Genomic DNA, 27,074 nt, shown 5'->3' on the forward strand with positions numbered 1-27,074 from the left:
TGTGGTCTGGCTGATAAACAGGCAATAGACTGTCATGTTATTGCTTTTAGCGTGAATGTTTTCCATTCTAACCAGGTGTTTTTGTCCGAAAATCCAGTTTCAACCTGCAATATTACTTCAGGTGATGAGACATTTAAGTAAGTGACCAATGATTGAGGAGGTGTGGTTGGGCTAAGAGAAGTGCTAACACCAGTAATATCTAGAACTTCATCAGGGGGTTTAGGTTGATCCACAAACTGAATTCGAAACAATCCCAGTGGGTCTCTTACAGATGTACATCTGCCTTCTGAAACCAACTGTCATAACCTCTGCGGGGTACCGCGTCTCAGAGGTCAATCCTTGCTGCCACTGTGGTATTCTTAGGGTTACCTTTACGGTTACCTGTCTGAGTTGTTCTGATGTGGAGACAGCTCTGTCAGACCTGATAAGCTTTGATAAAAAAACATGGAAAGAATAAACCAACATAACATAACAATGATGAAGACAGAGAACAAACATGCAAAACGTCCCATCTTCTGTACATCTTCAATTTGGGAGACTTGAGGTAGATAAAAGACATCATCTTCTCATCCATGATCTTATTTAAAGCAAACGTACTGCCCAAGGGATTATTATGCCCATTATAAAAACAGTGTTCTTCACCCACCTCTTCAATCACTCTCCAGTGATTAGCTTACAGTTCTTTGGCTTGTGGTGGGCCGTTGTCCTTCATGGGGTGATCTCCTTTCTTTACATCCTGTGATGGTTGGAGCAGGCCTAGTGCTCTATCCCGTTGGCTTGGGCCGACATCCCTCAGGAGTGGAGTCATCTGGTGGATTAGAAAGCCGCCTGCAAGCCACTGTTCGAGCCACCAGCAGCACCTTGGAATGGACTCTGTTTGCGTTTGGACATTTAATGTCTCTTCCTTGGCTGGTCCAGTAACCCTTGCTGCAGTTGGTGTAATCTGACTGCATCCTGCTAATAGCAGACAGCTCCACCTGGAGAGAAGGCTCCATATACAGTAAAAGCTGTTTTCAGTGGCCTTCAACAGTTCTAGAATAAATAAACTATTCTGTGTTTTCAACAAAATGAAACTTATGTCTACCCTTATTTTGCATGAAATTCAAATGCAGTGGTTCATTATTAGCCCAGGTGCTTAACTCAGTTTGCATCATATCAAAGCTAAAAAATCTTCAAATAGGGATATTTACTTTGATAAGTAAGACTGGTCCATTCTGAGTCTGCATTTTATCCACTGTATCACTTGGCGATGTCAAACTTGAGATCTTCTGCAGTCTGAACTGCTTTATTTCCAACAGTTGATTCAGTTACTGAAGGTTAAAATAATTTTGTTTGTATTTTTACCTTTTAAGTTAAGAAGCTTTCCTGAAAACTGAAGGTTTTAATCAGTCTGGGGTTAGAAAACATTATTCTAAACATGAATTATTACAGCATGCAACATATGAACAAACATTCATTCCAATGAAACAAAGACAAACATCACAGACAGAGACACAGTTGGACAAAATGTTGTTTTTTTCCCGATCAAATTGTAAATATCAAATTTAATAAATGTTTTAATGATGTCAAATCTACTCAGTGACTTAATGAAGCTTCAGTAATTTAAAGAAATGTTCAACAATCTCTTTTCAAAAATGTTTCTCTTAGCATATATCCAGATGCTTTGATTGATAATCATCAGGATCCTGTTTAAAGATAAGTGCACACAATTCAAAGATCTCAAATAATCTTAGAAGCACAGCAGCATCTTCTCTGATATGAATCCAAATCCTTTGCTGCTGAAAGTCTTTGCTAATTCTTCATATTTTAAACATTGTAATGACAGCAGAGTTGCTGTTAAATTTCTCTTTGTGTTAAGTTTAATTTGATCACAGCTGTATTTCAGAATTTCTCTGCTCAGGTTAAATGCAGACAATTATTTTTAGGCCGGCATTGACATTTTATGGTTATACCCAGACACTAAACAAACACAGCAGTGTTAAAACTTAAACAGAAAAATTAACAATTAAGTTTAATCCCCAACTAGATTTTATTTCATTATAGCACTTCAAAAGGGACTGGACATAAATTTCTTTAAATCAGGGTTATTAAAGTTTTGAAAGTTGGGGAAGAAAATTTTTCTCAGGACCCCTCTGTTATAATTCAAATGCTAGAAAATGTTTCATTATTTGAAATATTGGTAATTTGACATTATCTTTTGTGCTAATTTAAAAATATCTTTTGTACTAATTTAAAATTTGTTTGGTACTCCTAGGTAGTAAAGGATTTAATTATTCTTTTACCCTATAAGTCCCCAAAAATGAAACCTTTATTTGAACATTTTCAAACTCATCCAAGTTGTCATGAAATCAAACATTTCTCCCTGAGGAGGAGACTGGAGTTTGAGCTGCTCTTCCTCTTTAATGTTAAAAGAGGGGCCTTTATTTATCCCTGAAATAAAGGTTCAATTAGCAAGGTAAGACCACAGTTTTCCTCAAACGATTGAAAAGCACACAACATTATGGGTGACATACCAGAGTTCAAAAGAGGACTAATTGTTGGTGCACGTCTTGCTGGCGCATCTGTGACCAAGACAGCAAGTCTTTGTGACGTATCAAGAGCCACGGTATCCAGGGTAATGTCAGCATACCACCAAGAAGGATGAACCACATCCAACAGGATTAACTGTGGACGCAAGAGGAAGCTGTCTGAAAGGGATGTTCGGGTGTTAACCCGGATTGTATCCAAAAAACATAAAACCACGGCTGCCCAAATCACGGCAGAATTAAATGTGCACCTCAACTCTCCTGTTTCCACCAGAACTGTCCGTCGGGAGCTCCACAGGGTCAATATACACGGCCGGGCTGCTATAGCCAAACCTTTGGTTACTCGTACCAATGCCAAACGTCGGTTTCAATGTTGCAAGAAGCGCAAATCTTGGGCTGTGGACAATGTGAAACATGTATTGTTCTCTGATGAGTCCACCTTTACTGTTTTCCCCACATCTGGGAGAGTTACGGTGTGGAGAAGCCCAAAAGAAGCGTACCACCCAGACTGTTGCATGCCCAGAGTGAAGCATGGGGGTGGATCAGTGATGGTTAGGGGAGCCTCACTCAACCGTACAGGGAGGGTCTCTACTGGTGAATTACTGTTCACCCGTGCGCAGCGTGGCATCAACCGCGCCAGTGAGGTCCGTACACCTCGCTCCTGTTCCAAGGCGGGAAAAATCCCAGATCCCCTTTTTCCCCAGTAGAAAACTGTTAGTTTTAACCATTTAGTTAAAATTTAAGAAGTCATTATTATTAACACTTTTATTATTTTCTCTATTTCTGCTTTTTTTTTTCTATTCTGCAAATGAATTTATAGGCCTTTGGTTATAATTATCAAACTATTAAGCAAATTAATATTGATAATTAATTAAATTATGCTGATTCATTGTTTCTCACCGTCTCTGGAAGAAAAAAAATTTTGGTTCTTTTGGATTCCAGTGCTGAGTCTCCATGAACACCGAGTCAGCAGTCCTCCTCCCCTTAACACTAAAAGGGTTTGAGGCAGGGAAGCTCTTCCCAGGTTGATCAGACACTCCTGCCGATGTCCTCGGAAGAACCCAGTCAAGGAATCCCATCCTCGTCGCCATTTGTCGTAGAAAAATTTGTTTTTACCAAGACAGAGACCAATGATTGTCACTCAGAATCAGCTTTATTATAATCTTGCAAGAGAGAAGGATTTTTGACAGCATTGGAGATGCGCTCAATAGTGCTGCCAAATCGTTCTGACCAGACAAAGCAAAGGTTCTCCTTATAAGCTACAACAGCTTTCAAGGTGACTCTCATGAGACTTGTTGTCCTGGACATAATCTTAACAGTGTGGCATACAAATTATCTCACACAGCTGCAAGCAGAAGGCTGAGAATCCATTACTCTAAGACTAAATAAGAGAAGAATGGAACAACACCTGAGGGGTTCTAATACTTTTGTCAGTTCCTGTAGAGTATCAAGGAGCAAAGAAAGCAGAGCAAACACTCTGGCTTTTGGCTTGGCACAACCCAAGCCCTAAGCTTTAACTAGATGGAGATAAAAATATTCTGGTTCAAACTGGAGGCTGGAGATGACACTATATCCATAATCTGAGCATAAAAATTAAATTGTCATAATTTTACGTGTTGAGGGGTCATATATGCAGTATTAAGCTATCAAGTTATTAGGTTCTTGAACCTGTCTCCTGTAATCCAGCATTTGCTTCCTTCAGCTATTCAACCTTAATCACACTCAGACAAAGAAACTCTTATAAACAGAATTTATTTCATATAAAATAGTTTCTACATTCCTAAAAGAACAATTGTACAATAATATGAACAGAGATAATTCAAATATTATTAAAGGAAAAATTGATACATAGTATATCTTTATAAATGGTTGACTGTTTTTGAAGCTCTTAGAAAGCTGAACCACTTTTCTTCCTGAATCCAACAGTAACATGATGCTATCTTGAAATAAAAACCATACAAACCCATATTGTATTAGCTTGTAAAATATTTTTTAAATGGTTGCCATCAAGCATCCCGTTTACTGGTTACACTCTGCTTAGATTTTAGAGGTATTGTCTTCAGAGATGCCAAAGTGTTGCACGATTATTCTCCACTGTGGCCTTTCATGTCTCTTCTTATGATGTCATTTACTAGAATAACAGAAAACAAGAAGTTTATGCATGTACCTAGTTATCAGGTTAGATTCTTTTATTTAATGCTGCCAATAGGTGTCGCCACAGTCTGAACTTGTTCTGCTTTTCGGTACTGGCTCAAAGTACAGGTATTGTGTCAGGAAATGATAAGTGAAAGGTGGGGAGTGCAACAAACGTCCTTCACATGACTTGAACCAGGGATGTTGAGGTTTGTGGTTGGCGCCTTTCTGACCTCAGTCACCAAGATCCCCCACTGAAATGATTTAATAAAACCTAAGTCAGTCCAGTGATGACTGACTTAGTCACTGTCACTGTGTGGAGGTAGAACTGCAGTAACATCAACATCTGACAGATATCTCTGACTTAGAGAACTGTTGCTTGATTTGTGCTGGTTTCTAAACAATTTTGAACAATATATAGCATACTTTATATTACAGAAGTTAAAAACAAAATAATAATTTATTAACGTTCCACTTTGTATGAAAGACCATTTTGAGAACTTAGGTGTTTTAGTATTATTATGGTTTTTGATGACACATGTATCAGTATAAATTTGCATGGGTACAGTTTGCATGTGTACTTCCTGTTTCTGTCCACCTCCAAAAAGGCGTAACAAGAAACTTTCTCCCACATGAAAATCATTTTCTCACTTCAGAGCAGTGTAAGTTCTTTCTCATGTCAAATGTTAGGTTAATAGTAGATTTGCTTGAAAGGAAACTGGGTGTACTCATTACGACTCAAAGTGTGAGAGAGACGGAGAGCGAGACTGAAACAGACAAAAAAGTGGATAGAAAGGCCCGACAGAAAACCACATGGCGGGATTTGCAAACATATAGTTGCAAGGTGCTTGTTTGCAGTGCAGACCGGGCCACAAGCACCCATCCCCCAGACTTCAGAACTTTCTTCTTAGACTCGCGATTAGCAGAACTGTCTTTTTTCCTTATTACCAATCTATTCAATAGCAATTATGATAAATTTTGTGATATTTGAATCATACTTATAAGAAGATCTGGATTTACTGACGTTTGTCTCACTGTTAAGATGCGTGTTAAAGATGACTGATTTAAAATGATTGCAGGATCAGTATTTTTCCAATCACCAATCAATTGTCTGTGTATCTGCCCATGAAAAATCCTGTGAGTTCTTAAATCGTTGCACAGTATTACATCACACTAAAACCTGTATTCAGTGTAACAAACAAATGAAAATCACAGATACTATACCATAATAAATAATATTATTCATCATAAGCACAAAGTATATGATAAATCTTGAATCCTGTATTTATAGTTATCTGTGGCTTGATGGAAGCGAAAAGATTTTACAGCACAGTTGATAGCTGGTGTCAGACCAAGATCCCCTTTCCAAGGAACCTCGTCTTATTTACATGTATAAACTAATCAAGTGATGGACACGTAATTTTTTTCAGACCTTTATGATTTTCCTAAGATGGTTAATATTATTAAGAGAGAATCAACAAAGAAACAAGTAAGCAGAGATTCAATAAAACAAGATTAGTTTTTCAATACTGTAGCATTAGCCTTGGACTTCAAATCAAAATTAGATCCTTGTTCTACTTTTCCAGGGAACACATCTAGTTTTTTTCCTTAATTTGTAACTCTGAAAAATCCTTGTTTTACTCTCTGAAGAGTGTAAGCATGAGCGTTATGAAGGCATGGACAAACTGTAACACAGTAAAAGAACTATTTCAGAAAAACATCATCCCACTATTTTACCCCTGACTGATCTGTCACAGCTGCCTCTCCCTGCATATCATTAAGAAGACATTTGGACCCTACCAGCGACTTGATAAATAAATGGATACTCATATTTTTCAGATATAATTTGCTTATAGATATAGACTGATCAAATAAACAGAATGAAAAGCTCTAATATTAAACTTTGAGACAGGGATCTGAGAAACTGGTGGGACAAATTTAACCTGATAACTTACTTTAACATGAGGACAGTGTACATGTTTTCTCTGAATAGCTTGTTTTCTTCAGTGATCATGTTTTTGAATTTCTGATCTATGGTTGTGTACTTTATCAATTTTTCAATGTATTTGGATACAAATCTTATGTGTATAGACTGATTTCTTTCTTTTACTTTCAATTGAAAGACTTGTATTCTCATTATGTGATCATCAATTGTTAACACAAGAAGAATCATGTCTAAGAACATGAGAATATATAAAATTTTTAACACAGAAAGGAACTTTCTTATGACATTATTTGGCTCTAATATTGCTCTATTAGTTGGAGTGACAGGTTTGCGCTTCCATATGCTTTAATTCATGTATTATGGTTTCTGTTTTTTCATCTTTTCTTTTGTTATTGATTCATATTTTTCCTTTAAATTTATTTGAATGTAGCTTTTTTGTTTGTTTATATGACTCTATGCAATCTACTGGGTTTCCTTAGATAGAAAAACGTTTTAACCAATTTGTACAATAAACTCAATTTGACTGCAATGATTGAAAATTAGGAATAATTGGAATGTATGTACCCGGCTTGAAAGCTGTATGATTCGATTGACTTGACTTTGTAAAGTGCCATGTTTTGTGAATTGGCGCAATACAAATACACTGAATTGAATATGTTGGTAAAAGTTCATTCACACACATTAAAACTCACCATCCTCCAGGTAGGCATAGCTGAGATTCTCTTGCTTAATGGTTATCTTCTCTGGAGCCTTATCATCATGGTTTTCTTTAGCAGATTCGATCTGGGTAAGAGGCTGCCCGAATGGCTGAATCTGGCTTCCTGTTTTTACTTGAACATATCTTGAAGGTGGTGACTTTCCAAGAGGCGGCACAAAACCCTGATGCCTTGACACCAAACAGGCTTCGAATGAATCTCCAACCTGTGGACCTTCGGCCAGTATGGCCATGGGGGTTCGAACACTGACACACGGACTGGGAGCGGAGACAGGATAGGACAGCATGTTGGCGCTACAGTTGCTATAGAGCTGATTTGCAGTGTGGTACATCACTGGGTTATTGAGGAGATTACCAGTTCTAGACTGGTAATAAGCTGGCTCATCAAGAGAATCGGGCGGTAGCATGTGGCTTCTGGGGTCTACATTGGCTAGATGGTAGAGTGTTGATGAAGCATTCAAGGTCGGAGGGTTAATATCTTGCTCCAAGTGATGGTAAAGGGACCTCATTGAAATGGCAGCTAGGTGATGGTTATCTGAGCAGTTGTATGAATCCAAATGGTAGTCATCCAGAGGTTCTGCCTTGATTGCTATAAGAGAGAGATATTTGACAGAGAAAATTATACAGCTGACATGAGAACACTGGTGAGCATAAGCAAACATGACAGAGAGACTGCAGTAGTTTTTTTACCCACAGCAAACTGAGAACATGCATACCAAGCACAACGTCTACGGCAACTTCACTGGCAAAAACCAACATTTCTTCAACAGCTAGCATGTGTTTGGGCTAAGACTGAGTCACCACTACTTACACAGATGACTTTAAGGTTATTTCATTTCATAATAACATATTTTCTCCAGATGAATAAGGAGTATGCGTCAGCAATATCTTTACATATTTGGAAGAATTAAACGTTCTTTCAGAGTTATTTTGTCCTAGATTAGTCAGTCTGAAAATGAAAATGTAGTTAACCCTAAACCCCTCTCATTTTTTCAGAACATGGTAAAATCGTTTCAAGACAAAGCCTCTCACACGATCAAGATCTTAGAAATCTTATAAGAAACCCTCTTCTTCCAAGGAAACAGTTTGTGTTTTTAATGCTTTTAATATGAGCCACCTCAGCAGATGTAAAAATAAATTGAACTTCATGGCTTTTAGCCCATAGCAAAGTGTGTGTGTGTATAGTAAATTGCTTTTGAACAGTTGAGTGACAGAGTTTCCCCTAAACGGTAAGCATTCTGTACCTTTTCTCTCCAAGAATGAATCAACTGCTTGCTGCAAACAGCAATTATTTGACTGATCAGGTTGTGATCAGGTTTCTCACAGCTATGTGAGCAAGAAGCTTCTAGATGGTAGCTGTTTATTTTTAGGTTTACTATATTTTGATCCAATCTGTACAGGTCCTTCTCAAAATATTAGCATATTGTGATAAAGTTAATTATTTTCCATAATGTCATGATGAAAATTTAACATTCATATATTTTAGATTCATTGGACACTAACTGAAATATTTCAGGTCTTTTATTGTCTTAATACGGATGATTTTGGCATACAGCTCATGAAAACCCAAAATTCCTATCTCACAAAATTAGCATATCATTAAAAGGGTCTCTAAACGAGCTATGAACCTAATCATCTGAATCAACGAGTTAACTCTAAACACCTGCAAATGATTCCTGAGGCCTTTAAAACTCCCAGCCTGGTTCATCACTCAAAACCCCAATCATGGGTAAGACTGCCAACCTGACTGCTGTCCAGAAGGCCACTATTGACACCCTCAAGCAAGAGGGTAAGACACAGAAAGAAATTTATGAACGAATAGGCTGTTCCCAGAGTGCTGTATCAAGGCACCTCAGTGGAAAGTCTGTGGGAAGGAAAAAGTGTGGCAGAAAACGCTGCACAACAAGAAGAAGTGACCGGACCCTGAGGAAGATTATGGAGAAGAGCCGATTCCAGACCTTGGGGGACCTGCGGAAGCAATGGACTGAGTCTGGAGTAGAAACATCCAGAGCCACCGTGCACAGGCGTGTGCAGGAAATGGGCTACAGGTGCAGCATTCCCCAGGTCAAGCCACTTTTGAACCAGAAACAGCGGCAGAAGTGCCTGACCTGGGCTACAGAGAAGCAGCACTGGACTGTTGCTCAGTGGTCCAAAGTACTTTTTTCAGATGAAAGCAAATTCCGCATGTCATTCAGAAATCAAGGTGCCAGAGTCTGGAGGAAGACTGGGGAGAAGGAAATGCCAAAATGCCAGAAGTCCAGTGTCAAGTACCCACAGTCAGTGATGGTCTGGGGTGCCGTGTCAGCTGCTGGTGTTGGTCCACTGTGTTTTATCAAGGGCAGGGGTCAATGCAGCTAGCTATCAGGAGATTTTGGAGCACTTCATGCTTCCATCTGCTGAAAAGCTTTATGGAGATGAAGATTTTATTTTTCAGCACGACCTGGCACCTGCTCATAGTGCCAAAACCACTGGTAAATGGTTTACTGACCATGGTATCACTGTGCTCAATTGGCCTGCCAACTCTCCTGCCAACTCTCCTGACCTGAACCCCATAGAGAATCTGTGGGATATTGTGAAGAGAACGTTGAGAGACTCAAGACCCAACACTCTGGATGAGCTAAAGGCCGCTATCGAAGCATCCTGGGCCTCCATAAGACCTCAGCAGTGCCACAGGCTGATTGCCTCCATGCCACGCCGCATTGAAGCAGTCATTTCTGCCAAAGGATTCCCGACCAAGTATTGAGTGCATAACTGTACATGATTATTTGAAGGTTGACGTTTTTTGTATTAAAAACACTTTTCTTTTATTGGTCGGATGAAATATGCTAATTTTGTGAGATAGGAATTTTGGGTTTTTATGAGCTATATGCCACAATCATCCGTATTAAGACAATAAAAGACCTGAAATATTTCAGTTAGTGTGCAATGAATCTAAAATATATGAATGTTAAATTTCCATCATTACATTATGGAAAATAATTAACTTTATCACAATATGCTAATATTTTGAGAAGGACCTGTATAAAGTGGTGCAATTTCCTGTATTGCCTTTGACTTAGTATGAGAAGGCGAAAACAGCACACACTGGGTTCGTTGTAAGCCACATCATAACCAATCACAGTGTTTTTTTAATTTATCATTTTAGGTCAGAAATAAAATGTCACATTTTCGCATTTTGTCGGGTTTAATGCCATTTTTCAGCATCAGCTTAGCAGGACAAGTCTCAAACCAAAACTACTGGTTTCTTGCCCCAACTGAGCTAAAGTGGGTCATGATTTAACAAGTTCTTGTTTCTCACACATTCAGAAAAACCTGTTTCTCCTTCTAATTGAAAGCTGAGAGAACTGGCAGACACACACCTATGACAGGCGTGTAGATGAAATGTTGAGGCTGGCTGCGTTTCTTCTTTCCGTTGATGACATAGAAGTTGACTTTAGCCGGCTGGCAAATGTTTCGGTCTCGATAAGGAGGAACCTCAACGAACAGCATATTCTAGTAAAATAAAATAAATAAGATATGAATTTTGAAATTCCAGGAACACCTGGATTACTAATAGGTAAGCAGAAACTTGAATAAACTTGAAGAAATATGAATAAACCAGGGGTATCAACAAATGCATTTTTGTTTGTATGTACAATACTGTACATGTGTCAAAACCTGTAAATTAACTGACTTACAGCTTGGGTTTTGTCTCTGTCCACAGTAGCCTCCACTTCCCAGATTTGCTGACCATCTAAAGGAGGAGAAAAACATAATAATATTTGTATTAATAATGTTTTACATTTTCAAAATACATTTGCAAAGTAATGTACAAACATTTTGTGTTTAAAAACCCAGATGTTCTAATTTTCAAAATGTATCTCGATCAGCAGTTATCCGGCTTTCTGAAAGTCTTTTGAGGTTTTTCTTTTTTAGTTTGGCTCCTTTTTTCACTCATTGCCAGTTTAGTACCTGACCATTTTCAAAGAAATTTCTAAATTGATTTGTTTTTTAGTTTGTTAAACCTAACTTATAAACCTTTCAGGCATTAAATTGTTCCTAAATGTTAGGGATCAATCAGGGCTGTGTCAATAAATAACAAAACTTAGGGCAAATGATCTTAAGGCACTTCAGTAGCCAGTCACAAAAACGATTTGCTGAAATTTCTTTTTGAAAATCCAGTTTTAAAACAGTTTGACAGACAGAGAATAGTATTTCAGCACCAACAAGGTGACTCCTAAAGAGCGAAGAGCTTAAAACATCTCACACAATAGACGATCAACTGATACTTCTCTTAAGTCCTGTCAGATCTTTGTTGAAGTTCTTTATTGAAGAAGTAAATCTCACTTCTTGGAGTGAAAATATTTTGTAATATTTAATATATATTTATATTTGTAACAAGAAGTTAGATCAAAACATAAACAAAAGTAACCCTTAGAATGTTAAAACGTGCAGAACATGGTGGTATAAACAATAAACGACCCTGGTTCTGCGTAAATACAAAAAAACCCACAAATTGCACCTTTACATCTTTCAAATTTACCCTTTATGACTCATCTGCTTCATACCAAATGTGTTTTTATTTCTAAAGAACTCAAACTATATATTGACTAAAGGAAAGTTGGATTTTGTTTGCAATCAGTTTTGATCAGTTATGTTAAACATTTGTTCACAAGCAGTGGAAAACAATTGCTTTTCTTTTGTGTCTGTTTTAGTGTTACATTCCCACCTCTGTTTTTACCTCTGTGCCTCTGTGCATCCCACGCAGTGACAAAAAAAACCAAAAAAAAACAAAGCCTCTGCTCTAGGTCTAAATCTTTATCAGCCTGTCTAACCACATCCTGTTGCACAAAACCCCACGCCAAGCAACAGTGAAGCTTTACAAGCTACTGACTAACTATCCAGCTCTCAAGTCAAGCAGCCAGGCAAATCTGTGTGGGCAGGAGGAGCACCGAAAAGGTGATACATTTCCATTTAAACATAAATAATAGTTGTCACTTCCAGCAAAAATGTAATAGTTTCAAAATGCGGTTTGTTTGTTCAAAATTGCAAGTGTGGGCTGGATGCGGATGTGCGTTGCTGAAAGGTGATGTTTCCCAGGTGATATGCAAATAATCTAAAAATAAAGATACTACTGGTGGGCACGCACCGGCAGGCCAACACATGATAAAAATTAGTCTATTTTGATCATGCCAACAATTTTATACCACAAATAACCACATGAGAATTGCAGATCAACAGAAAAACACACATCAAGAAACTTTGCAACGCCCCCCCATTTTTTGTGTTAAATTGGTTATTTTATGTTTTGAGAAACACTGTTATTATTCAGGTTCTTGGGAAGAGTAAGCATAGCTATATAGAGATTTGGGATTCAAAATTAAAATGCAAAAAATATGTTAACTCAGTAAAAGATACCAAGCTCACCTAATCCCAGAATTTCACGCAGTTTTCATTTTTATTGCATAGTTTGGGAGTTACTTAAACAATTTGTTTGTTATACTGAGCTAAAAACATGTTCAGTAAATTATTTATTTGTATCAATTTTCTCAAAGAAATGTTGAACTCTTTTTATAAACTTGATTATATTGTGGCTCGTGTTTAGTACCACAGGAGTTGATTTAGATTTGGATTTATGATTTATGATGATGTGCGCGATTATACACCTCATATACATACATCCATGTTGCTTTTTTGTTTTACTTGTTCAAAAGGGGACAGGAAGAGTAACTAATGTTGACCCCATCAAAGGTCAGTGAACAAAAAAGATGCTTTTACCTTGTGTCTTCTCAGAAAATATCACTTTGGAGTCGGACGTAAAATTCTGTCCAGTTAGGACCATCTGCTGACCACCAAGTACGGAGCAGCGGTCCAGGTCCTGCCTCTCGACCGCCGGGAACTCCTGAGCTGAGCGTTGGGCTGTAGACAACATGAACACAGCTTCACCACCACCAATAGTAATAAAAAAAATATTTTTATATATATTCATTTATTTATATATATATATAACTGAACACGTCTTACAGCATTCAATGGGATGAGAAGCGACTTGAAGAGATACAAGATGGCCTCCAGGTTCAGGGATGTGGACACGAAACACCAAACGAACGCGCGTGTTCTTCCGTCCAATGTCCGTCTCACCGTTCCGCAGTTCGATGTCTGCATTTCTTAACTTCAGGATCCCGACGCAGTCAATCCTGAACACAAACAGATGGAAAAAAACGTTGTAAACTGCTGCCAAATTACTTTGATAAAAAATGTTTTTGTCTATTTCTTGTATTTGCTGCAAAACAAACTGATTAGAGTCCTATTTCAGTGCATTTCTTTAATAATAATGAATTAATTCTTACTTTTAAATAAAAAAATTTATTCAATTTTTTAATTTTATTTGTATCTACACTTTATTTTTTTATGTACTGGTGATTCTGTGGTTTCTGCTTCCTGTACAACATTTGCCCCTTGGGAAGAATAAAGTATTTCCTGACCTAGTTTTGTTTTTCAAAAATACCTTGTTGGCCACAGATTTGTTTTGTGACTCATCAGAGTACTTCAAACACACAGAGTCTGATAGGTGTTTCTTGGAAAAACTCTCCAACACGCAGGAAATGATGCGTATCATGTTTCCGTCGGCAGTAACAGCAACATCTTTAAGGGATGAAAAATGTTAAAAACTTGCCGCCCTCCTGAGCAGCCAAGGCTTTTGTGGCTGATTTTTTAGAACAATCAGCTTTCAGTGCAATAAAAAATCTAAAGAAAATGACCCAGATGGCTCATGATGGTGTATCTCCATCTGTAGCTCTGTTAGACATGCAAGGACTCTCCACACTGGTGTTTGCAGATTTGCTTAATAAAATGAGGTCACAGATCAAAATGTAATGATTTGTTGCCATCTTGCCAAGACTATAATTCTAAGTGTGACTTTTCTCCCTTTGGTTTAACTTGTCTCACACCAACTTTACTCACATCACTCTCATGTGGCTCTTTGGCTCCAGAGGGATCTCCAAGATTTTTGTCCCACTGATCATCCTTTCCAGGCTGGGCGTGGTAACGGTCTTCCCAGTGATACGGTGGACCTGGTAGAAGGCGTGAGGTTTCAGGAGCCTCTCGTCTGCTGTCCCAATGAAGACCTGCAGCACCACCGCAGTTGCGCCTTGGTATCCAAGAAGCTTAAGAAGGCAACACGAGAGTTACACACACATTTTATGCTGAAGCCAAATTACCTGCCATGCTGTTGCAGATTGTTACAGCACAGAATTACTCTTTGTGGAGAGGATTCAGCACTGCTTTGCATAGACCTGTGCAGCACTGCTTGCAAAACCAACAGTAAGCCATTATTTTAACTCAGGAAGGCAGGAAGCAAAAACCATGTGTCAATATTTGTCTGTAATGCTAACATACTTGTTGTCCGATCTACATTCATTATAGCAGACTGGAACAAAGCAAGGCTTAAACATCATCACTGAGGGAAACAGGTACTGTTTCTTCATTTGCATGGCTGATAGCTTCACATCATTACCAAACCAGGAAATACCACCCACCACCCCACATTTACAATCTCTTACTCCTTCTTGTGCTTTTCTCTCAGGAATCTGTAAAGTAAGAAGCCTATTTCTTTCTCTCTTATTCTTGACTTGATTTTGCACATCCACACCTGAACCTCAGGATGGCCTCCATTGGGTGTCTTGACAGCTCCCCGGCTCCCCTCAGTCTCATAATGAGCTCTATGGTGGGATCTGGGCTGCTGCTGGATCAGTAGCTCGTACTGGCTGGACTGACTGGGCAATGTCCACTCTAAGGAGGGAAGTGGCGCCACAGGGAGACCACTGTGGGAATGAGGGAATAAAATGCAAACGTGTATTATAAAACTTGCAAAACATCTAACACATCAGACATTTAGAGTACTTATTTTGCTTATAGTTGTGCTTAATAAAACAAAATATATTTTCTTTCAACAAAGAAAAGAGCCAAGCACCTGAATGTGGACCTTGCAGCTTGATGCACTGGCTGAGTGGGAGGCCACACAGCTGGGAGAATGTAGAAGGGCTCAGATTTGACTTCAGCCTCAGACCTGGCCATCCTCTCATGTTCAACTGCCCAGTCATACCTGTCTCCATACACACAGTCCTGTCTTGGGGGCTGTGCATGTGTGCCTCTCATCCCTGTAGAAGCCACACCTCTGGGCAAGCCTGAACTGAGGGTGTTCAGCATCTCCTCAAGAGCCTGTGGTGCTTTCTGAACATGGGGCTGAAACTCAGCTTGGGTCTGATATTGGTGGATGTAGTAGGGCCTCTGCTGGTCGTGGGGCGATGGGATGGGACTGGGGCTCCGGGAGCGCTGCTTTATGGGTGTACCCCCCTGACAGGAGTGGGCTTGGTCAAAACAGCGCTTTCCTTGTGGTGAGGTGGGGCGGGAACGCTGGTGGGGAAGTGGAGAGGTGGTGCGCTGATGATGCGGCTGCAGGAAGGTCTCATCTGTGATGCTGTTGTGGGGCGAGGCTCCTGGAGAGGAGTGTGCAGAGGAAGTATGGATGCTCTGCAAGCCTGGGCACAGGTCCAAGGCAGGACTGGAGATGCCGTAGTTACCTCCATTTGGAGGGGAAACACTGGGGGAATTCAAGGGAGAACAGATATCCGCTGGCCAGCCTGTGGAGGAGTTACTGCTAGCAGGGCTCACACACTCCCTGTAGGCCCCCAGAGCTTTAGAGCCAGGGCTTGGCTCCAGGGTGTGAGAGCTTAGAGAATCACCTGACGGAGTGATCTCAATCCTGGGGCTGGGGGCAGGGATGTTACTGACCCCGGACGTCAGCCCCAGGCACTCAAACACAGCCCCTGACAGGTTGTCTGAGGTGGTACTTTGAGGGAAGGTGTGGTTCGACGCTGGGTGGGCCATAGCTGAGACGTCTGCGACATGATGATCAACCACCAGCAAGGGAGGCTGGCTGTCATTCTGAAGGAGAGTACCTGGGTCATCTGTTAGTAACCAAAGAAGGGGTTCATTTAAGACTAGAATAATCCTATTCTGTGATGACAAAGAGCTACTTTGTTAGTACATGGTTGCTTATTTTTACTTTGACCAAAAAAATGCTAAATACATTCATCTCTACAGCCCACTTGTGCAAGCCACATGTAAAACTAAGGGCAACCTCTCATCATTTGGTTGTGATATGATTTCATTTAGCTTATACACACCATATATTGTGATTAAAATAACTGCAACAAAACTACAGGTCCTTCTCAAAATATTAGCATATTGTGATAAAGTTAATTATTTTCCATAATGTCATGATGAAAATTTAACATTCATATCTTTTAGATTCATTGCACACTAACTGAAATATTTCAGGTCTTTTATTGTCTTAATACGGATGATTTTGGCATACAGCTCATGAAAACCCAAAATTCCTATCTCACAAAATTTGCATATTTCATCCGACCAATAAAAGAAAAGTGTTTTTAATACAAAAAACGTCAACCTTCAAATAATCATGTACAGTTATGCACTCAATACTTGGTCGGGAATCCTTTGGCAGAAATGACTGCTTCAATGCGGCTGTGGCATGGAGGCAATCAGCCTGTGGCACTGAGGTCTTATGGAGGCCCAGGATGCTTCGATAGCGGCCTTTAGCTCATCCAGAGTGTTGGGTCTTGAGTCTCTCAACGTTCTCTTCACAATATGCCACAAATTCTCTATGGGGTTCAGGTCAGGAGAGTTGGCAGGCCAATTGAGCACAGTGATACCATGGTCAGTAAACCATTTACCAGTGGTTTTGGCACTGTGAGCAGGTGCTAGGTCGTGCTGAAAAATGAAATCTTCATCTCCATAAAGCTTTTCAGCAGATGGAAGCATGAAGTGCTCCAAAATCTCCTGATAGCTAGCTGCATTGACCCCGCCCTTGATAAAACACAGTGGACCAACACCAGCAACTGACACCGCACCCCGGACCATCACTGACTGTGGGTACTTGACACTGGACTTCTGGCATTTTGGCATTTTCTTCTCCCCAGTCTTCCTCCAGACTCTGGCACCTTGATTTCCGAATGACATGCAGAATTTGCTTTCATCCGAAAAAGTACTTTGGACCACTGAGCAACAGTCCAGTGCTGCTTCTCTGTAGCCCAGGTCTGGGGAATGCAGCACCTGTAGCCCATTTCCTGCACACACCTGTGCACGGTGGCTCTGGATGTTTCTACTCCAGACTCAGTCCACTGCTTCCGCAGGTCCTCCAAGGTCTGGAATCGGCCCTTCTCCACAATCTTCCTCAGGGTCCGGTCACCTCTTCTCGTTGTGCAGCGTTTTCTGCCACACTTTTTCCTTCCCACAGACTTCCCACTGAGGTGGCTTGATACAGCACTCTGGGAACAGCCTATTCGTACAGAAATTTCTTTCTGTGTCTTACCCTCTTGCTTGAGGGTGTCAATAGTGGCCTTCTGGACAGCAGTCAGGTCGGCAGTCTTAACCATGATTGGGGTTTTGAGTGATGAACCAGGCTGGGAGTTTTAAAGGCCCCAGGAATCTTTTGCAGGTGTTTAGAGTTAACTCGTTGATTCAGATGATTAGGTTCATAGCTCGTTTAGAGACCCTTTTAATGATATGCTAATTTTGTGAGATAGGAATTTTGGGTTTTCATGAGCTGTATGCCAAAATCATCCGTATTAAGACAATAAAAGACCTGAAATATTTCAGTTAGTGTGCAATGTATCTAAAATATATGAATGTTAAATTTTCATCATTACATTATGGAAAATAATGAACTTTATCACAATATGCTAATATTTTGAGAAGGACCAGTATACCACCAAACCTTTTAACTACATTTTTTGCACAAATGTCCATTCAAAAAAGTATGTCTCCTCCTATAATTTAAAATAAAATGAAAGCAGCATATAATTGACTGACAAGAACTCTTCTATCGCAGACATTTTTAGCCAACACTAAGGTAAAACGAAATAAATACATAAATTGCTTCGTTACTGAAACAAATACCTTGAACGGGGAAATCTTCTCCCGTTGTGTTGTAGAGAAAGATGTCTGAAAAGTCTAATTCCGCTTGGCTTATGTCCTGCCCCAATTCCTCGGTAAGCCCCAGACCTCCAGAAGTCATCTCAAGCTTTCAGTTATTGAGTTTTCTCCCGACACTGAGTCCCTTTCAACAACTCACTTTCAAACTACCAGACTTTTTAAAAGTTGTCCGCATAGGCCTGCAGAAAAATGAAGGAAGCCGAGATACAGTTGTGGTATGATCCGCTTGAAATATTAGCAGCTGCTCAAATAAAACCTCCAACAAGAGTCGAAAGAGCGCTTCTTCCTGTCAGCGTTGATGAGAGGCAGACAAGGTGTGTGTGTGTGTGTGTTTGGTGGGGTGTTACTGTGCAAACATGCCTAATCGCTTCCTGTTTGAACTCAGTTAACTTCTATCAAATGCGAGACGTTTTTTACTCATTCGTGTCTGCTGAACACTTACAAATAACGTGTAAATATAAAGAGATTTTTACTTACTAGATAACTACTGGGCCTTTTTAACTCATTTCATATCATTTTAAATCTTTAGGATTAGGTCAAACAAGAAATGTATTTATTTAAATAGACAATTTGCCATATAAACAAATAATTAAATAATAAATAAATAAAATACATTTTAAGATTTTTACTAGATTCTTGCAGATTCTATCCACTAAGGGCCAGTGTTGTATAACACCTAACTTGCACTGCTTTTGATTTCGTTTTTAAAGCTTTTTTTTTTTAAATTAAAAGTTCATCCATTCATCAGTGCATCCATCAAACAACCATCCATTGTCTATACCCTTGTATCCTTGCAGGATCTCAGCGTTGATTGGGTGAGAGACGGAGTACACCCTGGAGAAGTCACCACTCCATCAGAGGACAACATAGACACACAGGGCAAATAATTATGTTTGCACAAACTATGTATGCACACATTCACTCCTAAGGGCAATTTTGAGAAACTAACTAACCTAACAGTCAGTTTGTGGACTGTGAGTTGAAGCTGACATACCTGGAGAGAAGGCACAGGAAGACCTGTACACTCCATGCAGAAAGACACCAGGTGTGATTGTTAGTATTGTCGCTGCAATACTCGCTTAAAAAGCAGCTGAAGACTTTGCTTTTATCTTTTTAAATGTTATTTAATTGTCAGTCTGTCAGTCATTTTCTACTGCTTATTCCATAGTAGGTCACGGGGAAGCTGGTGCCTATCTCCAGCAGTCTATGGGCAAGAGGCAGGGTACACCCTGGACAGGTCGCCAGTCCATCACACGGCAACACACAAACAACCACGCACACACTCATTCACACCTAAGGTGTAATTTAGAGTGACCAGTTAACCTAACAGGCATGTCTTTGGACTGTGGGAGGAAGCCAGAGTAACCAGTGAGAACCCATGTATGCACAGGGAGAACTTGCAAACTCCATGCAGAAAGACTCCTGGTTGGGAATCGAACCCAGGACCTTCTTGCTACCAACTGCGCCACCGTGCAGCATCATTTAATTGTTTGTTATTTAATTGTTTGTGAAAAGTGCCATATAAATGACATGTACTTACCTTAGAGTTTTCCTGTTCAGATTATGTGGGACAATCTGAATTGTGGAACTCCAGATTTCTTTGTTTCACTTGAAGGAATATTACAAAATATTACTTTAAAAAAATGTTTTTTTATCTAACACCCAATCTTATTTGCTAGGGGCCTTTTTATTGTTTGACAGTTCATTGGCCAGAAATTGAGCCAAATACAAAGAAAATGTATGTGTACTTATGAATTTCAAGAAAGTAAAGAAAAATCCCTTTTTGATTACTGTGGTATTTAGCAAAATAATTTTTTAGTAACCCTAACTGAACCAAAACAGGAAAGGTTTAGTGTGAGACTGTATGCAAAAAAGGTTATGTATTTTTAGAAAAGTATGTAAATATCTGGTTTCAACTATAAGTATAAGTAAAAAAAAAAAATTAAATATATATATATATATATATATATATATATATATATATATATATATATATATACAGTACAGACTGAAAGTTTGGACACACATTCTCATTCAAAGAGTTTTCTTTATTTTCATGACTATGAATATTGTAACTTCACACTGAAGGCATCAAAACTATGAATTATCACATGTGGAATTATATACTAAACAAAAAATTGTGAAACAACTGAAAATATGTCTTATATTCTAGGTTCTTCACTGTAGCCACCTTTGCTTTGATTACTGCTCCACACACTCTTGGCATTCTGTTGATGAGCTTCAAGAGGTAGTCACCTGAAATGGTTTTCACTTCACAGGTGTGACCTGTCAGGTTTAATAAGAGGGATTTCAAGCCTTATAAATGGGATTGGGACCATCAGTTGTGTTGTGCAGGAGGTGGATACAGTACACAGCTGGTAGTCCTACTGAATAGACTGTTAGAATTTGTATTATGGCAAGAAAAAAGCAGCTAAGTAAAGAAAAATGAGTGGCCATCATTACTTTAAGACATGAAGGTCAGTCAGTCCAAACAATTGGGAAAACTTTGAAAGTGTCCCCAAGTGCAGTCGCTAAAACCATCAAGCGCTACAAAGAAACTGGCTCACATGAGGACCGCCCCAGGAAAGGAAGACCAAGAGTCACCTCTGCTGTGGATGATAAGTTCATCCGAGTCTCCAGCCTCAGAAATCGCAGGTTAACAGCAGCTCAGATTAGAGAACTGGTCAATGCCACACAGAGTTCTAGCAGCAGACACATCTTTTCTGTTTTTCTGAAATTAAGAAAGCTTATTAACTGCTGCTGATGTGGTTTTGATGTTGACAGACATAACAAGAGGTTAAATGTTATTCCTGTGTTAAAGAGATTATTTTCCTAAAGTCATAAAGTAATTGTTGTAGATAAACAAGTTCTCTCTCTCATCATGGTAGATTCAGGGTCAAATATTGCTACTAAAAGTCCTTAAAAAAACAAAGAGGAATTTTAAATACCTCCAAAACTCAGCGGTAACCATGTGTTTTCTATGTCAGCTTCAGGACAGATCCCACGGAGGAGCATTTTAAAGTCCATCGCATGTGTAACACCTGATGGACTCTCGTTCAGGCACTGTTTCCTGTTGTCAGAGTGTACCCCGTTAATCTAACGGGTAGAGACCTGTGAGAATAGGGTTAGTCTTACTGCAGATGGTCTCCGTACAGTCTGACACAGTACTTCCAGTGGGGTACAGCTTTGTCCACAAGCGTTAACTAGAGCTCGAATGGAAGGTGCAAATTCATTGTTTTCACAGCAGCTGCTGGGAAGAGGTTAGATTAGCTGATTTTCCAACTCTTCTGATTTTATGAAGCCTGCTGACTTACACTGTATCTCATATCTGGTCCTGACAAAACTATGAAAAGCTTGGTTCTGCATTTTCTCCTCTGGGAAAAGCAAGAACCTAATCACTTCTGTGATGCATTGGAATGTAAACAAACTTGTTATTTTCTCTAACACCCCAACAGCAAAATGTTTCAGAGTAATGGGTTCAGTTGAACACATCTTCCCTGGCAAAAACCTGTAAAATGAGAAGTGAAAGATGTATATTTGGTTCTGAAGGTAAGAAAGAATCTAATTGGACAAGTGGTACCACAAAAACTCTAACATCATGTTCTCTAAAGACTCTGCTTAGAAAGGCCTTCTTCCAGAAACTGTGGAACTACAGGGGTTGGACAATGAAACTGAAACACCTGGTTTTAGACCACAATAATTTATTAGTATGGTCTAGTGCCTCCTTTTGCGTCCAATACATCGTCAATTCGTCTTGGGAATGACATATACAAGTCCTCCTGCACAGTGGTCAGAGGGATTTTAAGCCATTCTTCTTGCAGGATAGTGGCCAGGTCACTACGTGAAACTGGTGGAGGAAAACGTTTCCTGACTCGCTCCTCCAAAACACCCCAAAGTGCTCGTACTCGTACTCGTCGTCTTCCGCTTATCCGGGACCGGGTCGCGGGGGCAGCAGACTCAGCAGAGACGCCCAGACGCCCCTCTCTCCAGACACCTCCTCACGCTCCTCCAGGGGGAGCCCAAGGCGTTCCCAGGCCAGCCGAGAGACATAGTCCCTCCAGCGTGTCCTGGGCTGTCCCCTGGGCCTCCTCCCGGTGGGACGTGCCTGGAACACCTCCCGAGGAAGGCGTCCAGGAGGCATCCGGTATAGATGCCCGAGCCACCTCAACTGGCTCCTCTCGATGTGGAGGAGCAGCGGCTCTACTCCGAGCCCCTCCCGGATGGCCGAGCTCCTCACCCTATTTCTAAGGGAGTGCCCGGCCACCCTACGGAGGAAGCTCATTTCAGCCGCTTGTATCCGGGATCTCGTTCTTTCGGTCATGACCCAAAGTTCATGGCCATAGGTGAGGGTAGGAACACCCCAAAGTGGCTCAATAATATTTAGATCTGGTGACTGTGCAGGCCATGGGAGATGTTCAACTTCACTTTCATGTTCATCAAACTAATCTTTCACCAGTCTTGCTGTGTGTATTGGTGCATTGTCATCCTGATACACGGCACTGGCTTCAGGATACAATGTTTGAACCATTGGATGCACATGGTCCTCAAGAATGGTTCGGTAGTCCTTGGCAGTGACGCGCCCATCTAACACAAGTATTGGGCCAAGGGAATGCCATGATATGGCAGCCCAAACCATCACTGATCCACCCCCATGCTTCACTCTGGGCATGCAACAGTCTAGGTGGTACGCTTCTTTGGGGCTTCGCCACACCGTAACTCTCCCGGATGTGGGGAAAACAGTAAAGGTGGACTCATCAGAGAACAATACATGTTTCACATTGTCCACAGCCCAAGATTTGCACTCCTTGCACCATTGAAACCGACGTTTGGCATTGGCATGAGTGACCAAAGGTTTGGCTATAGCAGCCCGGCCGTGTATATTGACCCTGTGGAGCTCCCGACGGACAGTTCTGGTGGAAACAGGAGAGTTGAGGTGCACATTTAATTCTGCCGTGATTTGGGCAGCCGTGGTTTTATGTTTTTTGGATACAATCCGGGTTAGCACCCGAACATCCATTTCAGACAGCTTCCTCTTGCGTCCACAGTTAATCCTGTTGGATGTGGTTCGTCCTTCTTGGTGGTATGCTGACATTACCCTGGATACCGTGGCTCTTGATACGTCACAAAGACTTGCTGTCTTGGTCACAGATGCGCCAGCAAGACGTGCACCAACAATTTGTCCTCTTTTGAACTCTGGTATGTCACCCATAATGTTGTGTGCATTTCAATATTTTGAGCAAAACTGTGCTCTTACCTTGCTAATTGAACCATCACACTCTGCTCTTACTGGTGCAATGTGCAATCAATAAAGACTGGCTACCAGGCTGGTCCAATTTAGCCATGAAACCTCCCACACTAAAATGACAGGTGTTTCAGTTTCATTGTCCAACGCCTGTATTTCCCACCACAGTACCAGAGTTTGAAGCATGCTTTTCCTTCAGTCCAACACAGATCTGTGTTGTTTTATTATAATGTCTGAAGCTCCTTATGAACTCTGGGTTAAAAGAAAATATGCCTTGGGGCTAATTTAGAGCTGTTAACTAGTGATTGAAAGTCTTGAATCTGTTATTGTTGATGCCAGAAATAATAAACCCTTTAGCCTGAAAATATTTAAGGTATTTAATCCATTTTCTTTAATCTCTGCAAAAAGTTGGCTTCAGTGTTTAAAGCAGTGGTCCTCAACCTGTGGTTCCTGGACACCTGAGGCCCGTGAGCCATAGATTGTGGGTCAGTGAATAAATTTTAAAGAAATCAATAAAGGTATGCCATTTAACTGAACAGAGTACATTCAGATAAAAAAAAAAAAAAATACTACACTTATTAAATAAAAGATCTAAGCCAATGATGGGTTCTGGCTTTAAAATCTATTAATACTCAAATTAGGTTTCTACTTTGGGGAACACAGACTGAGGCTGAAGGTTGTTTTGGAGCCAGGGCTAGGATTCAGGAAATTAAAACTCATAGTGACTAAGTCCTTTATAACAGAATAAAGGCAGAAGTAATTAGGGTTCAGGAATTAAAATCCTAGGAAAGACCTTTATGGGGCATAAAGGCAGGTAAATTTATTTCAGGGATAAATAAAGGCCCCTCTTTTAACATTAAAGAGGAAGAGCAGCTCAAACTCCAGTCTCCTCCTCAGGGAGAAATGTTTGATTTCATGACAACTTGGATGTGTTTGAAATGTTCAAATAAAGGTTTCATTTTTGGGGACTTATAGGGTAAAATAATAATTAAATCCTTTACTACCTAGGAGTACCAAACAAATTTCAAATTAGTACAAATGATATTTTTAAATTAGCACAAAAGATAATGTCAAATTACCAATATTTCAAATAATGGAACATTTTCTAGCATTTGAATTATAACAGAGGGGTCCTGAGAAAAATTTTCTTCCCCAACTTTCAAAACTTTAATAACCCTGATTTAAAGAAATTTATGTCCAGTCCCTTTTGAAGTGCTATAATGAAATAAAATCTAGTTGGGGATTAAACTTAATTGTTAATTTTTCTGTTTAAGTTTTAACACTGCTGTGTTTGTTTAGTGTCTGGGTATAACCATAAAATGTCAATGCCGGCCTAAAAATAATTGTCTGCATTTAACCTGAGCAGAGAAATTCTGAAATACAGCTGTGATCAAATTAAACTTAACAAAAAGAGAAATTTAACAGCAACTCTGCTGTCATTACAATGTTTAAAATATGAAGAATTAGCAAAGAGTTTCAGCAGCAAAGGATTTGGATTCATATCAGAGAAGATGCTGCTGTGCTTCTAAGATTATTTGAGATCTCTTTGAATTGTGTGCACTTATCTTTAAACAGGATCCTGATGATTATCAATCAAAGCATCTGGATATATGCTAAGAAAAACATTTTTGAAAAGAGATTGTTGAAAATGTCTTTAAATTACTGAAGCTTCATTAAGTCACTGAGTAGATTTGACATCATTAAAACATTTATTAAATTTGATATTTACAATTTGATCGGGAAAAAAAAACATACAATTTTGGCCAACTGTGTCTCTGTCTTTGATGTTTGTCTTTGTTTCATTGGAATGAATGTTTGTTCATATGTTGCATGCTGTAATAATTCATGTTTAGAATAATGTTTTCTAACCCCAGACTGATTAAAACCTTCAGTTTTCAGGAAAGCTTCATAACTCCCAAGAAGCAGTGTGTTTTTAGATTTATGTGTTTTATAATTAAAATGCTAATTAAATAGTTTGAACTTCTTCAAATAATTAGTTTTGCTTGCAGAATCATTGGAGATTTAATGGACTGAAAACTTTATCCTGGTGCCAATAAATTAAACTAGCTGAAAGTTCAAGATATGCCACAAATAAGGAATATATTTTGATAAACCTGAGTCATGATCCTACAATATAATTGATGATGATGTTCAATTGGTAGGATTTCAGCATTAACCTGCAAGATTTAAATTTACTCATCTTAAACCAAGATGATGTGACTCATTTATAATTGAAACATTCAAATGAACTTCATAACATTTAAGGTTTTATTGTTAAAACTGAGGTGACAGCAAATAGAAACAACCAAGTTGTTTTTTCCAAAGTTTATTTAGGTAAATTCACAGTGGTGAACTCTGAGACCAATTTAATTAACACTAATTCATTTGAAATACATGATTAATTCATTCTTAATGAATAATTCTAATGATGTAAATGGCTAAAACATAGACCTAACAAAAGCTATAAATATTTAAATACATCAATCCTATGTGGTTCTAACTAGGTAAAAATTATATGCATGACTTCAAATGAAATTTTAAGGAAAATGCCACATTACTTACACAAACTGAAGCTAACGCAATTATAAAATAAACAGTCTAATAGGGAAAATAGACCTTTATATTAATGAACCAAATTAACCTTTTGAGGAGCAATCTATTAGGAAGAAGGAAATAGATTCTTAATTTCTTTAAATTATATTTAATGTGGTCTTGGTTACTAAAACATTTTTTTCAATCATTAAAGACAAAAGACAATGCTAAATTGACTAATGGGTTGAACCATGCGTACAAAGAGGGGATGTCAGCTGTAATGAAGAGGTCTTCATTACATGGACTATCCCTATTTAAGTAATTCATAGCACTTTAAGAGCACCTTTGCACTTTATTAAAATCACTTTATCTAGCACTTTAACACTTTATTTAGCACTGCACTTTAGGCATGGATTTGCACATAATCATTTGCAAACAAGTTTAACTTTTTATTGAATATTCATTGAGTATTTTAGTGATGAGCATGTAGCCTTTTGTTCCAGGCTCTGCACAGCTGCTCCTCATTAAGAAGTGGTGTGGGTGTCTGTGAAAGGAGAATTGCTAGACAGAGCAAATAAGGTCTACTGTTGTGAAACTTGAGCAAATGTTTTTGTAAAGTCTGTTTAAAAGTGCCAGTGAAGGAGAAGTGTTGTGCTAAGGAAGTGACTCACCTGTCTTTTCTGTGTCCTCTCCAGGGTGTTTGGACAAATACTTCCCTGGGGGTCCAGGGAAGTATTTGGTATAGGTTCCGGGAGAGACTATGGAAAATGTGGGGGATTTGTGCACTTAGTATTTGTGAGGTTTTATGGTGTTTGGGTGTGTAGGTTTAAAAAATATAAAATATTTATAAAAAGTAAGGGGGAATATGTATATATTTGATAAAATGTATGTTTGAGTTGGAAGTTGTGAGATGTTAAATTCCATGTAGAGAATGGTTTTGTCCTTTTATCAGCTGTGCCTATTTAAGGCTGCAATTGTGTCTTG

The 27,074-nt window shown here is 39.3% G+C and overlaps 1 protein-coding gene across 4 annotated transcripts; it reads right to left on the minus strand.

Annotated features, from left to right (window-relative positions):
* Positions 1-4,261: 4,261 nt before the first annotated feature.
* LOC124856200 (nuclear factor of activated T-cells, cytoplasmic 2) lies at positions 4,262-26,851 on the minus strand. Of its 4 annotated transcripts, XM_047346470.1 has the most exons (12): positions 26,762-26,778; positions 19,857-19,924; positions 18,281-18,495; positions 15,270-16,266; positions 14,949-15,120; positions 14,261-14,463; positions 13,322-13,494; positions 13,076-13,216; positions 10,996-11,051; positions 10,678-10,810; positions 7,296-7,907; positions 4,262-4,656 (listed from the first exon to the last, which is right to left on the minus strand). In XM_047346470.1, the coding sequence occupies exons 3-12, from the start codon at positions 18,396-18,398 to the stop codon at positions 4,610-4,612; spliced, it is 2,652 nt and encodes an 883-aa protein (XP_047202426.1). In that variant the 5' UTR covers positions 18,399-18,495; positions 19,857-19,924; positions 26,762-26,778; the 3' UTR covers positions 4,262-4,609. The 4 variants fall into 4 exon arrangements, with proteins under 4 accessions (XP_047202426.1, XP_047202427.1, XP_047202425.1 ...); XM_047346471.1 differs by lacking the exon at positions 19,857-19,924 and having other exon boundaries at positions 26,762-26,851; XM_047346469.1 differs by lacking the exons at positions 19,857-19,924; positions 26,762-26,778 and having other exon boundaries at positions 18,281-18,615.
* Between the last annotated feature and the right edge of the window lie 223 nt (positions 26,852-27,074).

Source organism: Girardinichthys multiradiatus, chromosome 20 (assembly GCF_021462225.1).
Source record: "Girardinichthys multiradiatus isolate DD_20200921_A chromosome 20, DD_fGirMul_XY1, whole genome shotgun sequence".
NCBI lineage: Eukaryota > Metazoa > Chordata > Actinopteri > Cyprinodontiformes > Goodeidae > Girardinichthys > Girardinichthys multiradiatus.

Coding starts and splice junctions, on each gene's coding strand:
- LOC124856200 (XM_047346471.1), bottom strand. CDS start 18,398: ATGACTTCTGGAGGTCTGGGGCTTACCGAGGAATTGGGGCAGGACATA. Junction 13,217..13,321: donor TTCTCATCCCATTGAATGCT/GTAAGACGTGTT, acceptor TGTTGTCTACAG/CCCAACGCTCAGCTCAGGAG. Junction 10,811..10,995: donor ACAGAGACAAAACCCAAGCT/GTAAGTCAGTTA, acceptor TTATTTTACTAG/AATATGCTGTTCGTTGAGGT.